Raw genomic sequence first — 14,910 nt, forward strand, 5'->3', positions numbered from 1 at the left:
TTCTGGCCATTTTCCAGTGTGGACAACCTGAAGTCATTCCCGGGTCCTGAACACACTCTCCCATCACCATTCTGTAGCTGCGGCAGCCACTGCCACCACCACCACCACCACCACCACCACCACCACCACCACCACCACCGCCGCCACTCTCCAGCCCCACTCGGGCCAAGGTCCCCTCGCAGCTTCTTCCAGCCCCCAATGTCCTGTCCCTTCCTCGGTACCCACATTACCCCTCGGCACAAGAACAGATCCCAGACCAGGTCAGGTAAGCCATTTATTCATTTGTTTGAAAAATAATGTATTCCATTTATACACGAAGCTTAGTGAGAAGTGCTCATTTACCTCAGACAACACCTGACATGTACGCATGCCCCCTCCCTCCTTCCAGCTACCGTCTACTCTCTTCACTCCTCTGTGCAGTTCCAGAAAAGGAGGCCATGCTAAACCAAGGACTTGGGGCCAGCTTGCTCCTCCCCTCAGTTACCCTGTCTGCCGTCAGCCCAGGCACCTGTCTTAAGGCTCCAAGGCCATCTGCATATTGGAAACTACAATCTCTTTCCGGCCAGCTGGGATGGCAGCCCTGCCAGCCCCCGACCACATTCCTGCCTATGCAGCCTGAAGTGAGTGCCAGGGAGGGACACACATCTCTCCAAGCCTTGGGAGCAAAGTACAGATCTACAAAAATAAGATTTCCACTCAGAGAAGCATCACCAGGACAGTTAAAACCAAGCCCCCCGCCCCCCACTGGACTCAGTGGGGACATTGGATAAGCCTCCAGGGGCAGGTGGGGCGGGAGCCGGCTGCCACCCAGGGAACTGAGGTGACAAGAAGAAACATAATACTTGACTCGCCCGCAGTGCCCCTCCTTCGGCACTGCCAGGAGCGTCCAGCCCTCCGACAGCTCGGCGAGGTAGGTAGGAGCAGCCAGCCTGCAGTGGGCAGGCGCGACTGAGGTGGCCTGTGAGGTGGGTGCCCCCAGCCGAGGAGGATGGCTCTGCTGGAGAACTAGACTTGAGTAGCCAAGCCCCTGCCTGCTCAGGCTCCACCAGCCTGTCACTTCAGCAGCGATGGTTGTCTACATGAAAAGGTTTGCATGTGCTAGATAGGATTGTCAGCAGCTGAAGAGGTCACGGGGATAATTGGACTTATAAAATCGTTTTTTTTTGTTTTTTTTTTTTTTTTTTTCCCTGAAAAAGCCTTCTCAGAAGACGCCTGGGAGAGTCAGACCCCGGGCTAGGCCCAGATGCCACACTGCCTTCTCTCCCAGTGGGATGGATGGCTTGTCCCCTTTCGGGGCACAGAACCAGGCCTGACCCTTAATTAGGGCCTTTCTCCTAGACAGGGCTAGGCTACCCTCCCACTTCCACAGTGTCTGAAGAGGAGCTGGAGCCCTAGTGGGAATCCCCTTCACACACAGTCAGAGGCAGAGACCCCAGGGGAGCCTGGGAAATGGAGACTGCTTCCTTTGCTGTGCTGCTACAGCTGGACACAGTTCAGTAGCCCATGTGGAACAGCCTTCTCTTCTTTTGCCTTTGGACAGGGCCTGCCACATCCCAGGAGCAAGCTACGGACCTGGCTGTGAGCGGGGCTGTCTCCCTTGTACCCTTGGGCTCCAACATTAATACTCTTACAGGAGAGGAAGGAAGGGCAGAATTCATCTCTAAGACCAGGGTAGCTCTCTGGAAGCTTTTACTCTTTATAGCACTGACCTCAAGTGAAGCCTGACTAAAAAGAAGGAGATGGGAATCCTGGGGACAACAGGAGCACAGAGTGAGTTCCACTGGAAGAATCCGACCGCTTGGGGGCCAGGAAGAAAAACCTGTCTCCTTAGGAGCCACTGACCACATTTGCCTGAGGCAATCCTGGGCCCCTGTGGCCTATGTCCTGCCCCAGGGTATGAAGTGTGCACACACACGTGTGTATGAGTGAAGTGCTTAGGCCTTCCTGGCTCCGCAGCCCAGGCAACAGGAACCACGACCCTCCCCTGGGTGTGAAGAATCCCACGTTAGCTTTGAGAGCAAGAGTTCTGGCACCTCCATTGACACTTGCTCAGGGTTAGGAAGAGGCAGCGTGAACTGCTGCAGGTGTCCATGGAAAAAGATGTTCTTTGCTCAAGTAAAAAAATATCAAATATAATAAATCTATGAAAGCTTGTTCACAACATGTACAGTGTGTTTCCCATTCCACCTCAGAGGCTGGGACAGAGTTGCTGTTCAGAGCCATGCGGTGCTGCCTGGCCAGACCCGGCTACTAGTGTGTGCCAGGCCTCTACCAGCCGGGGTTCCTCCAGCTGCCTCTAGCTTCCACACAGAGACACAGAACTCTGCCTTGTGGTTCCTCCACCTGGAGGCTCACCTGTCACCTCCGGAGCTAGGAAGGCCTCAGCCGACACTGGCTTTAACTGCATAAGGTTTGTCAGGATACAACAGGGTATGTCCTGGTCAGCGGGTGGCCAGGTTCACACTATAGACTCTCGGTCCCTATCTGGAGAAGGAGGGAAGTCGGCAAGATCTTCGCTGCGGCTATAGTCCGATGCACGCACTGGGAGGTTATCACTGGTGGCCCTGGTGACGCTGTCGTAGGACGGGGGGAAGGATGTGGAGGAGATGGAGGAGCTGGAGAGTGGGCCGCTGCGCCGGGAGAAGTTCTCATTCATCATGTAGGCAATGAGGCCCTCTCGCTCCGGGGCATCCTCATCAGAGAGGCCGCTGCTGCCCGCTTGCTGGCGGAAGAGGAAGGAAGCGTGCTTCACGGAGCGCTGCAGCAGGTGTCTCCGGAAAGCCCGCTGGATGACTGTGGCTGATACCTCCTCATGTTTTCGCCGCAGGGTGGTGGTGATGGGCTCGTAGGAGATCTTGGAAGGATTGGCGGCCATGAACTTCTCCTCCATCTGGATCTTCAGGGCATCCATCTCCCCAGACTCCCCGAGCACCCTCTTGGTGAAGGCAAACAGGATGTCCATACAGTGGATCCGGTCCCCGCTCACCATGGGCAGGTCCATGTTGATGAGACTTATCTGGTTGGGCTTGGCGATGCGGAGGGGCTCAGACAGGGCATCGGCAAAGTCGGACAGGGCCAAATACTCAATGAACTGGGTGGCCTCCGGGTCGAACTTCTCCCAGATCTCATAGAACATGTCGAAGTCGTCCTCGCTCAGGGGTTCTGTGCTCTCCTCTGTGGCCACGCTGAAGTTCTCAAGGATGATGGCAATGTACATGTTGACCACGATGAGGAAGGAGATGATGATGTAGGTGGTGAAGAAGAGGATGCCCACTGCTGGGCTCCCACAGTTCCCCCGGGAGCCGTTGCTGTTGGGCAGGTTGGGGTCGCAGTAGGGGGGTCCTGTGTTGAGGATGGGGCTGAGGAGGCCGTCCCAGCCAGCCGACGTGGTGATCTGGAAAAGGCACAGCATGCTGTTGGCAAAGGTCTGGAAGTTGAACATGTCGTCGATGCCAGCCTCCCACTTGACATAGGCAAAGTTGGCCATGCCGAAGATGGAGTAGATGAACATGACGAGGAAGAGGAGGAGGCCGATGTTGAAGAGGGCGGGCAGCGACATCATGAGGGCGAAGAGTAGCGTGCGAATCCCTTTGGCTCCGCGGATCAGCCTGAGGATGCGGCCGATCCTGGCCAGACGGATGACGCGGAAGAGCGTCGGGGAGAAGAAGTACTTCTGGATGATGTCGGAGAGGACAGTGCCTGTGGGAAACAAGCAAGACCGCAACCATCACCCCCCTTCCAGGCTAGGTTCACCGAGGGTAATTGTGTCTGTAAAGGACAAAGCCCTTCCAGGAAGACCATGTCACTGGGGAGTTCTAGGACTTGACCTCCTCGTGACTCTATGACCCAGGAGATGAAGACCTATATTTTGCTAAGTGTTTTTCTCAGCTCTGCTATTGTATTCTAAGGACGCACCTGTACAGTGGAGGTATATCGGGACATCAACCCTATATGGGCTCTGAAGACAGAGGGTCCTCAGCACTGCAGCAGCCTAGAGAGAAGCAGAGCTCAAGGCTTCCAGCTCCTCGCTATTCAAAGTATGCTTTGAAGATCAGCAGCCTAGGGATCTCCTAGATGCTCACTGGAAATGTAAAGCCTCACCTCCACCTCTAGCCGATCTCCTAACAAATGCAGACACTGTAGGTGCATATGAAGGGCCTTGGCACTCCAGCATAGTGTCTCTGTAACAGTTCCCGTTACTTTCTGGCTCTAGACTTTTCCACTCTGGGGTCTCTACTTTAAGGGCACAGGTATATTACAGGAAAAGAATGAGGTAAACCTGGGGATGCAAGGACCTGTACTGGCTCTGTCAGGAGTGTTGATGGTTGGCATGTGCCAGGAACCCCTTTTAGCCCTCATTTCATTACACTTCCCAGAACCCTGGGAAAGTCAGCCACAGGCTCCCTCCCAGATGGAGCCAGGAGAAGTTAACTGGCCCCAGTGACAAGCTGGGACGAGACTCAGACACTCTGGCTCCATGAAAGCTCTTAGCCACACTCTGGGTTGGTCCAGCACCAGGACCAGCAGGTGATTCAGAAATATACGCTGTACCACCCAAAGCCTCCAAGACGCCAGTGGTCCACTCCAGCTGACATCCTGTATCCTTTACACTGCTTTCCATCCCCACAAGGCACACTGACATCATTACCTCCACCTGAGGCCTTGGGACATTTCTGAGCTTACCTCATACTCTAAATGCCTGCCCATGACTGCAGTAAATTGAGTATCTTCCCTAACCTCTGATTGGATTTGCCAGAGGTAGATGACATTTACGGCAGAAAAGCAAAGTCAGAATGACCCAAAAGGCAGATGTGTACTTATGGGGATGGGTGTGTCAAGTATTTGAGCTGTAAGCACAAGCAACAAAGACAAATATACAGGGTCAAATTAGACCTCATTAAAGTTAAAACAAAACAAAACACTTCTGCTTCAACAGGCATCACAAAGACAGCAAAGCAGAGAAAGGGAGGAGATATTTTTGATTTGTATATTTGATAAGGTACTGGAATCCCAAATAGATAAAGCGTTCTTACAACACAACAATAAAAACGATAAATTATGCTAATTAAAAAATATATTAAAAATTTTGAATAACTATTCTCTATGCAAGACAAACCAATAGCTAGTAAACATAGGAAAAGACATTCAGTGTCATTAGCCACCAGGGCATTAGAAACCCAGACACCAGTGAGGTAGTGCTGTATTACCAGTTTGGCCGTAAGTATCATTAAAAAAACCCAGCCAAATGTCGGTGAGGAGGTGGATTAGTGGGAGCTCTGACCACCAAGGGTCACTAGGTAAATGGTGCAACCACTTTGGAAAATGGTTTGGCAACTCTTGACTATTTCAGACGGATGGCTGCCAGGAGCTAAGGGGGAGTGGACATGGAGAGGGGCTGTCAAGTGTGTTATCTAACATTATACATTGCTGATGGTTGCTCCGTCCTATGAGAATCCAGTCCTGGTCCATGTAACAATCATCAAGCCAATGGCAGACTGTAGTGTAGATGCTCCTACAGGGTCACACTGCCCAGGTAGCTGTCTTTGTGTTGGGTAAATTCTGTGAGGTTCACAAAGTGATGAAATTGCCTAATGACACATTTTCCCAGAACACCTCCCTGGTTAAGCAATGCCTAATGATACTGGAACCCATAGAATGCACACTGTCAAGTGAATTTTAAGTTAGAGTTTTATGGCACAGGAATCACATCTCAATAAAGCTGTCATATAAGAATTTGGATTCTAGCTGAGTGGTGGTGGAGCACGCCTTTAGTTCCAGCACTTGGGAGGCAGAGGCAGGTGGATCTCTTGAGTTTGAGGACAGCCTGGCCTACAGGGTGAGTTCTAGGATAGCCAGGGATACACAAAGAAACCTTGTCTAGAACCCCCTCCCCCAAAAGAATTTGGGTTTGGGGCTGAACAGACATGGTGAGGACCTTGTCTGTGTTATGCTTTCATCCTGTTGTTCCTCCTCAGGGGAACTGCAGGAGGCAGGAGGTTCTGCAACCTAGCACACACGTTGGACTGTAGAGATTTCCATCCCCAGAAATGAATGATGTCTTCTACACTATCAGGTGATCTACCTCTCGTTCTTAGGGACCTGAATTGCCTCTTCTTCCTTCAGCCTAGGCTGCAAGCTTCTCTTTGGAGGGTAGGAGAGTCTCTGTAACAGCCATTCCATTTTCTAGCCTCAACCTTAAAGTTTTCTGAATAGCCACAGAGCTGTGTCCTAGGGAGGGTAGGGTCAAGATGGGATACTGAGTTCTCTTCAGGTTGGCCACTTAGGCCTGAATGGGACATCCCAGACACATTCTTTTTAGAGTGATGTGTAGGTCTGTGCATGTGTGCGCGAGGGTGCATATGTGTGCATGTGTGTTTGCATGTGCGTGCTTGTGTGTATGTGTGTGTGCTTGCTTGTGTATGTGCTTGCGTGTGCTTGGGAGTGTGTGTGTGTGTGTGTAAGGGGAAGTTGAGGAAGACAGGGGGGTCTGGATGAGGAGCTAAGGCACTAAGAGGGCAGAGGGCTGGAGCAGATGCACGACCTGGGCAGGACTTCCCCGTCCAGCCAACTTGCATACCCACCAACGATGGAGAGGATGACGACCACGAAGTCGAAGATGTTCCAGCTGTTGGTGAAGTAATAGTGGCGCAGGGCAGCCATCTTGACAATACACTCGCCTGTGAAGATGGCCACGAAGAGCAGGTTGATCTTGGCCAAGATGTTGACCTTCTCAGGGCTCTGGTCATCCGTCTCCACCATCATGGTCACCATGTTTAAACAGATGAGGAACATGATGGTGACATCGAAGGCCTGCTTGGTCACAATGTCGAATATGAAACCCTGGTACTTGTTCTGGAAGAAGAGGTGAAGGGCTCAGTGCACAGAGATCCCAGAAAACTCACCAGTCAGCCCAAACAACTTACATCCTACTCACCCTCTGTGAGACTACAGCCCCTCCTCCCAGATTCCCATTGTATAGCACATGTAGAGGAGAAAACCATGGAGGTCAACCAGATGACCCTTCTGCCTGTATACTTTATCCCTTCCAGGCAGAGGTCCAGCCCCCAGGCTCCCTCCTCTACCAGGCCACACCAATGCACTTTCAGGTAGACTTCTACCCTGGCTTTCAGCACACCATCCACGTGCTGCTCCTCAGTCTCACAATCTGGAGATTGTCAAGGTCAAATTTAAACGTCAATGCTACTAGCACTTATAGACTCCTTAAGATTAATATATTTTCTCCATGTTATCTTATGGAGTAGATGTTATTCATTCTACTGACTAAGATTATTTTATATCTGTATGTTTCTAGAAACATGTTATTTTTAAAATGTGCACATGTGTGCTTGCATGTAGGTATGTGCACACGTGAGTGGGACACAGGAAATGTTATTGGACCCCAGCAACTGGAGTTCCATGCAGCTGTGAGGAAGTGGCCTGATGTGGGTGCTGGAAGCTGAAGTCAGGTCTTCTGCAAGAATAGCACACAATTTTAACCACTGAGCTACCCCTCCAGCTCGTCTATGTGCCAATAATTGTAAGTGAACCCAGATTATTAGAAGGAAGAGAGGATTAAAAATATGTTCAGTCCCCACCCCCTCATTTGACACCCCCAATCTAGGAGGGAATAGGGTGAGTAGGGAGGAGGAAAGCTTTGTGCTGGTTAGCTGGGGGCTTAGGGCCAGCTCACCTAAGTACTTTGAACAAGTCTCACATTTTTTTGTTTGCTTGTTTGTTTTCAGGACAGGGTCTCAATATGTAGCCCTGGCTGGAATTGAACTCATAGTGATCCTCCCACCTCTGCCTCCCAAATACTGAAATTAGAGGCAATTAACCCCATGACCCAACTCCTCATCCCACTTTCAAGAAGAATGGCTTGACAGGGTCAAGAAAGTCAGGCTAAAAGGGGGCCCAGCACCCACCCTGGCCCTACTCGAGGGGACATCTCCAGTTCTCTGAGGAGCCCAGTGTTTCTGAGGATGAGACCGTGAGTTGGGGTAGGGATGTGCATGCCCACTACACTGCCTGGGAAGAACATGTACCCCTGAAAGGAAGGAGGGAGCCTACTGGAAGCAGTTGAGTTCCTGTGAGTCCTAGATGTCACCACCTGTGTCCTCATGTGTTCCCCTGTCTGCATGAGGCTTGAACTTCTGTGTGGGACAGTAATCTCAGAATGCCTCCCAGCTGGGTGGCAGCCTGAAGAGCCCTTGATGAGAGGCTGCAATGGAGGAGCCCAGGGCTCCCGTGAGAGCCTCCCTAACTCTGCAAGGAAGCCTGGCTCACCAGGGGCCGTGGGATGGGCTTCTGCGGTTTCTTGGAGCCCAGCTTCTTCATGGCATTGTAGTACTTCTTCTGCTCCTCCGTCATGAAGATGTCCTGGCCCCCTAAGTATAGAAAAACATAACCCACATAATTTTGGGGTACTCAGGATCTTGCTTTCTGAATGAAGGTGCCAGGTTCAACCACTTTGTAACTTCCTGTCTCAAAGGTATATTTGGAGAATTCCCCACCTCCCCAATCTGCCTTTCCAGGGTTCTTCCATCCCTGTTCTCTGGTTTTGTGGCCTGCAGATCCAGTGTTCACCTGACCCTCTTCCGTGGCTCAGCTCAGGCAGGCCTAGGCTCTTCTCTGAGCATCACTTGGTTTGGCTACCGCTAATCATGGCTTCTCTGGTACATCTCCTTGGGCCTCTGCACAGCCCCACCCATGATCACAGACCAGGTTAGGAGTTCACATTCTCACCCTTAAATCTCTTAGTTAGACAAGGGTAGGCAGAGACCCACCAAAGTCCCCTCTGTTTTTCATGGTCACCTCTGCACCCCTCCCCACCGTATTCCATCCAAAGAAGAGGCTCATCCCCAAGGTCTGATGGGGGCCTCTGGCTCCCCATCCTCCTCTGCCACTCCCTCCTCCCCCAGGCAGAGCCAATAGTCTACGTATCTTTTTCTTCTGCTGGTTGAAGTTATCAATGATGACGCCGATGAACAGGTTGAGGGTGAAGAAGGAGCCGAAGATGATGAAGACGACGAAGTAGATGTACATGTAGAGGTTGTCCTCCCACTGTGGCTGCTCCTCATACTGTGGGGGAGAAGTCAGGCAGGGCGGGCGGTCACACAGGCGGGGCGGGGCGGGGCCGCAGTGGGGCCATCGTGTGTGCATGTGCATGGCTGCAGTGAGGCCATCAAGTGAGTGTGTGCATACATGTGTGTGTGTATGCATGTATGTGTGCTGTATGTGGCTTCAGTGAGGCTATCGAGTGTGTGGGTGTGCAGGTGTGTGTGTGTGCATGTGTGTATGTGTTGTATGTGGCCACAGTGAGGCCATTAAGTGTGCGTGTGTGCATGTGTGCATGTGTATATGTGTTGTATGTGGCCCAGTGAGGCCATTAAGTGTGTGTGTGCATGTGTGTATGTGGCCACTGTGAGGCCATCAAGTGTGCGTGTGTGTGTGTGTGTGCATATGTGTTGTGTGTGGCCACAGTGAGGCCATCAAGTGTGTGTATGTGCGCATGTGTGTGTGTGCGCATGTGCACACATGCATGTGTGTTGTATGTAGCTGCAGTGAAGCTATCAAGTGTGTATGCACATGTATAGTGTGTGTGTGTGTTAGAGTTGAGTGGAAAGGATGGTGGCGGGCAATGACAGGCTAAGGGTGACCCCATATCAGTTTGTATCCAGGCCCTGGGTCAATGGGGGCCTGGGTAACACTGAGATCTCTCTCAGTCTCCTTCCCTCAAACGTCAGTATGATTGGGTGGGGCACAAGGACCAAGGAGACACTCATCTCTGTCTGCTGCTTCCACCTGTTCTCCTGAGCAAGGATGAACAAATCACAGTGGGTTGGATCTGGTGGGATCTGAGACATGTTTGAGAATTTGGAGACTGCATGAGAGATCCCACAGCTTTGCTCCAGGGCCAGGCCTGAGTACTAGGAAGCTGAACCTTAGTGAGCTTTGCTCAGCCTGTAGGCTGGGCTTTCGGGCCATGAGGCCAGGAGGCCCACATACTGGTTTTGTTGGGAGAAGCTGGTGGCAACCTACCCCTCTGGAGTCCACAGCCGCATACATGATGTCCATCCAGCCTTTAAAGGTCGCCTGTGAGGAAGAGACCACGAACATCATCAGACTTGGCACTCTGCTTTAGCTACAAAGAACTCCTATCTCAATTAGGTAAGGAAACAGCCTCCTGCAAAAGGCAAGCAGGCCCCCCAGCCCACCTATTCAGTAGCATCCAAAAGGTTGAGGGGCCTAGGGGAAGGCCTCCAGTAGGGGCTGGGGCTGGAGGAAAAGATGCTTAGTAGAAACACAAGAAGACCATGTTAAGATTCTCAGTTGAGGCCTCGTGCCTGATAAGGCAAGGTGAAGGTTCACTCCTCAAGAACACACATTTCAGACTCTAGACCCCAGGGCTGATCTGGTGAGCTGTCACCAGCTCCTCAGAGGACCAGCATCTTGGTTGTAATGACAAATCCTTTGTACCACTGTTCTAGTGAGGGGCTAACGACTTGCTCTCCAGAAGGAAAAACAAACAAACAAACAAACAAACAAACAAACAAAAAACCAAAAAAACCCCAAAAACCTAAAGTAGTTGCTGAATTCTCTGATGTAAATATTCCCAGCACCGTGATGTGACCAATGGGAAGAGAGGCAAGACCCACAGTGTCACAGCGCACATAGCACGGGCAGAGCAGGCAGCAGCCACCTGGGTGGCCCAGGCAGTAAGAAGGCACGCCAGACTCACATGTTTCAGCATCACTTAGTTGTAAAGTTTGGTTTTCTCGTAAAGGTTGTGTTTACGAGCTTGTAACATGTCTGCAAACATGGTCCTCAAATTCAGTGAGCCGGCACCAGCCGAACCCAGCACACCTCGCCAAGGCTGCAGCCAAGAGGGAAGGAGGCTGCGTGAAGGGGATGGGGCCCTGGCATGACTCTGCATCATCTATATAGTTGGGGCTGCTGGGAGAATTCAAAACGGGCTCCAGAGACATTCTTGTCGAGACCAACTTCCCAGGGGAATCCCACTGGGTCCTCAGCAAAACCTAACCCTTCCCCAGGCTTCCTCTGGAACCGCAGGCTTGGCTCTGCATATTCTCTCCTCTCTCTTATTTTAAGGTTTATTTTTAAGTATGTGCATGTGTGCATGTACATAGGGGTACCCTTCAGGCCAGAAGAGGGTGTTGCCTCCCCTGAAGTTGGAGCTACAGGTAGCTGCGGGTCATCTGACATTCGTACTGGGGACTCATTTCAGGTATTCTGGCTGAGACATCTCTCTAGTCCCACAGATGTTCTGTGTCTGAGAGTTCTCCACCAACCTTCAGACAGGGTTTCTCTGTGTAGCCTTGGCTCTCCTTGAACTCACTCTGTAGACCAGGCTAGCCTTGATCTCAGAGATCCCACCTGCCTCTGCCTCCTGAGTGCTGGGATTAAAGGTAGGCGCCATTACCACCTGGGTAAGAGGTTTTTTTTTTCTTCTAAAGAGGTGTGTGTGTGTGTGTGTGTGTGTGTGTGTGTGTGTGTGTGTGTGTGTAGCTACATATATACCATGCTCCATGTATAGAAGTCAGAAATTTGCAGGAACTGGTTCTCTCCTACCATGCGAGTCCTGGGAATTGAACTCAGGTTGTCAGGTTTGGCAGCAAGTGCCCTTATTCCCTGAGCCATCTTGCTGGCCCCATTTCAGAGCTCTTATGAAGCAGGCAGTCAGGTGTGGAATGCCCACAGAGGCCTAATGTGTCAAGAGGCTCTGTCCTTTAAGAGACGGAGACTGGTGAGCGGTCAGTCTCTGGGCCATGAAGAGACTGCTTTTTTGGGGAGAATGGGGATACAGCTCCTTCTTCCTTATTTTTTTCTTGGCCACGAGGTACAGCAGCTTACCACACTGGCCACACCCCTGCCTCACCATGCACCCAAAGCAAGGGGCCGACTGATCATAGTGTAGAGTCTCTAAATACTGAGCTCCAACCATCAATTCCTTGTCATCAACACATTTCAAGCACGTGTGACAGTCATGGAAAGCTGACTGGCACAGATGGGCAGATGTGCAAGCTGTGTGAGCATCTTGTGCTGTGAGACTCTCAGCTGTCACAGAGGTAGGGAGATGAAGCCTGCTGGAGACTTCCTGAGGTAATGAGATGCTCACGACGCAATTCCTCCCAGCCACAGCAGTCTGGACTGGAAGAGTGGGAGGGTCTGAGTCTCCTTTCGAGGGGCTTCCTTCCAAGGCTGTGACACTGAAGTCAGCCTCAGGGACAGACAGCTGCCAGGGTTGGGATCTGGTCTCATCCTGCACTGTTGCAGAGGAGCCTGTCTGTGGTCTCTGCTAGGACTTAGGCAGAGAAGGCATGGCAGTAGATGCTAAAGGCCTAAAGGCGTTTCCAGGTGACACCCCGCTGGGTTCTCCTCAGCTCGGGGATAGATATCAAGGCTCTATGCATTTCTGCAGTTGTGGTCAATGGTGGGTTGATTTGCTTAAATGTGGTGTGTGTGTGTGTGTGTGTGTGTGTAGGTCAGAGGTCAGTATCAGGCATCTTCTTCAATGGCTTTTCACATTATTTTACTACATTTATGTGTGTACATGTGTGTTTACCATACCATTCATGTGGAGGTCAGAGGGCAACTTGCAGGAGTTGGGTCTTTCCTTCCATGGTATGGGTACCAGGGATTGAACCCGGTCAGTATAGGCTTGGTGGCAGCTGCCTCACCAGACCTCTTTCAATGAACTTTCACCAAATCTGGAGCTTGCTGACTGACTAGACTGGCTGGCCAGTAAACCCCAGGGACCCTCCTGTCTTTACCTCCCTAGTGCTGTGTTTAGGGGCATGGGCTTATGATGTGGGGTGTCTGGGATCTGAACTCAGATCCTCTTGCTTGTGTGGCAAGCACTTTATTGACTGAGCTATGTGGGTTGATTTTTATGGCAGGTGTTATAACCGCTACATCACCCTGCCCATAAAGTAAATGGACAATCGAGAGGATCCACACATCAAAGGTGGAAGCAGACACGCTCTTTTCGGGGGTGGGGTGAGGATTGAGGATTCAGAGTCCTGCAGGTGATAGGCAAATGCTCTACCTCTGAGTCATATCCCCATCCCCAATAGTCTTTTAGTCAGCCAGAGACATTTTATAACAGGGTGTTCAGCCACAGTTTCACTAACAGTTCATTCAGTCTCTGCGCAGTCAGCAGTTATATTTTGTACCTAGCCTGTGCCACCTAAAGAGGCCGACTGGATTGATGGATGGTAAACTGGTCTATCTCATGCTGCCCCCATGCCAGACACCCTAGACAATGAGTCCATTCTATAACTGAGAGTCTGAGGACTTCACACAGAGCCACTACCCTGGGCCCTGTGACCCTACTGCAGGGACCCTACTGTGACCCACTGTCCCGCTCCTGCCCACGCCAGGGTGAAGGGCAGATGTCTAAAGCACCAATGGAGGAAGGGGATCCCTGCTTCTCCTTACTTACCACCTGCAGCAGGGCCAAGTACCCAGCCCCCACGTTGTCAAAGTTGACTTTCACCTTGGTCCAGTACAACTCTCCAGTCACGTTGAAGGACTCACACTCACTCTTGTTGTTCACGATGGTGTAGTTCAGAGGCAGGTCCCCTTCAGTCTGGTTGATGCACCTACCGAACTTCCCCGCGAAGAGGTTGACGCCCATGATGCTGAAGATAAGCCAGAAGATGAGGCAGACGAGGAGGACGTTCATGATAGAGGGGATGGCTCCCACCAGTGCGTTGACCACCACCTGGTGGGCAGAGAGGAGACTTAGTTCTTGAGGCTGCCAAGAACATATGCCTTTATCAAGACTTCGCCTCCACTACTTGGTGTCTGTGGGGGTCTTGCAGTAATGAAGGCTAGAGCTCTGGTGTCAAGTGAGGGGAGACAGAGAGAATCAAGAAGTCTTTTTATCCTCACCCTAAATGCTGAGGTAACTCCAGAACACGCCAGCCTTTCCCCTTTCCAGGCCCTCTTTCACTTTTATCCATGATCTACTAAACCCAATTTCCATAAAAATGGGGTCTCCGCTAGTCAAGGCTGCCAGGAGTCCAGTGGGTAGGGCAGGCTTAGATACAACCGAAGGCTTTAGGTCCGGTGTCAGTCCTGTGAGTCCTTAATTCTCCGTGCCAAACTTCTGATTTATTTTAGGCTTGTTGCTATAGGGAGAGGATGGTTCTCCTGAAGTGTACCCAGGAGACTTGTGTGCTGTGTCTGCAGGCTGTTGTTCTTGAGCCTCTATACAGTGACTTCCTGACAGATACATGTGGGGAACTCAAGTCTAAGCATGGTCCAAGCCTAGCTGCCCAGGAGCCAGGAAGCTGTCTATTGCACAGATGGGGGTGACGCTGGGCAGATCCTGTGGTGGCACAGAGGGTCTGCTGTCAAGACAGTGGATAATATTCTGAAGCAGACAGCACAGCCCCGGAGCAGGTGGGAAACCATGCTCCCTAGTGCTCCCCAGGGCACCAAGCTTTCTGCAGTGTGGCCTTGGCTGGCACTGCAGCCAGCAGCCACATCAGAGGCATTCCTGGCACCTGGCATCAGTGTGTCCCTCTGGAATCAAGTGTCCTTGGCTCCCAAAGAGACATTTAACTCTAGTCCCATTACTCCCTTGTGGGTGGGAGTCCCTGCCAGGACTAAGCAGTCTAATTGGTGGTGCAGGCAAGGTTCAAAGCCATCACACAAACGATGAGCTGTGTGGTGGTTTCTGCTGAGGTGGTGGGACAGCCATTGTTTTCTGAGCTCGTGAAGAATTACGTTAGAGGGCACACACACACACACACACACACTCATGCACATACGCATACATGCACATGTATGTGCACACACATGCACACAGGAACACACACACACACACACCCTTTCTTTCTTGCTGACTGTCACAGTTAATTCCTTTTCAGTGCTGGGGGGCAG

At 51.4% G+C, this 14,910-nt stretch overlaps 1 protein-coding gene across 8 annotated transcripts in view; it reads right to left on the minus strand.

The window, feature by feature from the left end:
- Positions 1–261: 261 nt before the first annotated feature.
- Scn5a (sodium voltage-gated channel alpha subunit 5) overlaps positions 262–14,910 on the minus strand; it is a 97,925-nt gene continuing 83,276 nt past the window's right edge. For all 8 annotated transcript variants that reach the window (XM_034524981.2, XM_076917901.1, XM_076917897.1 and 5 more), the window contains 6 exons: positions 13,463–13,744; positions 10,039–10,092; positions 8,941–9,078; positions 8,284–8,388; positions 6,582–6,852; positions 262–3,699 (listed from right to left, as the gene is read on the minus strand). In XM_034524981.2, coding sequence (XP_034380872.1) covers positions 2,459–3,699; positions 6,582–6,852; positions 8,284–8,388; positions 8,941–9,078; positions 10,039–10,092; positions 13,463–13,744 — 2,091 coding nt within the window. In that variant the 3' untranslated portion in view covers positions 262–2,458. The remainder of the gene's footprint in view (positions 3,700–6,581; positions 6,853–8,283; positions 8,389–8,940; positions 9,079–10,038; positions 10,093–13,462; positions 13,745–14,910) is intronic.

The sequence above is a fragment of the Arvicanthis niloticus genome, chromosome 21, assembly GCF_011762505.2.
Source record: "Arvicanthis niloticus isolate mArvNil1 chromosome 21, mArvNil1.pat.X, whole genome shotgun sequence".
Lineage (NCBI taxonomy): Eukaryota > Metazoa > Chordata > Mammalia > Rodentia > Muridae > Arvicanthis > Arvicanthis niloticus.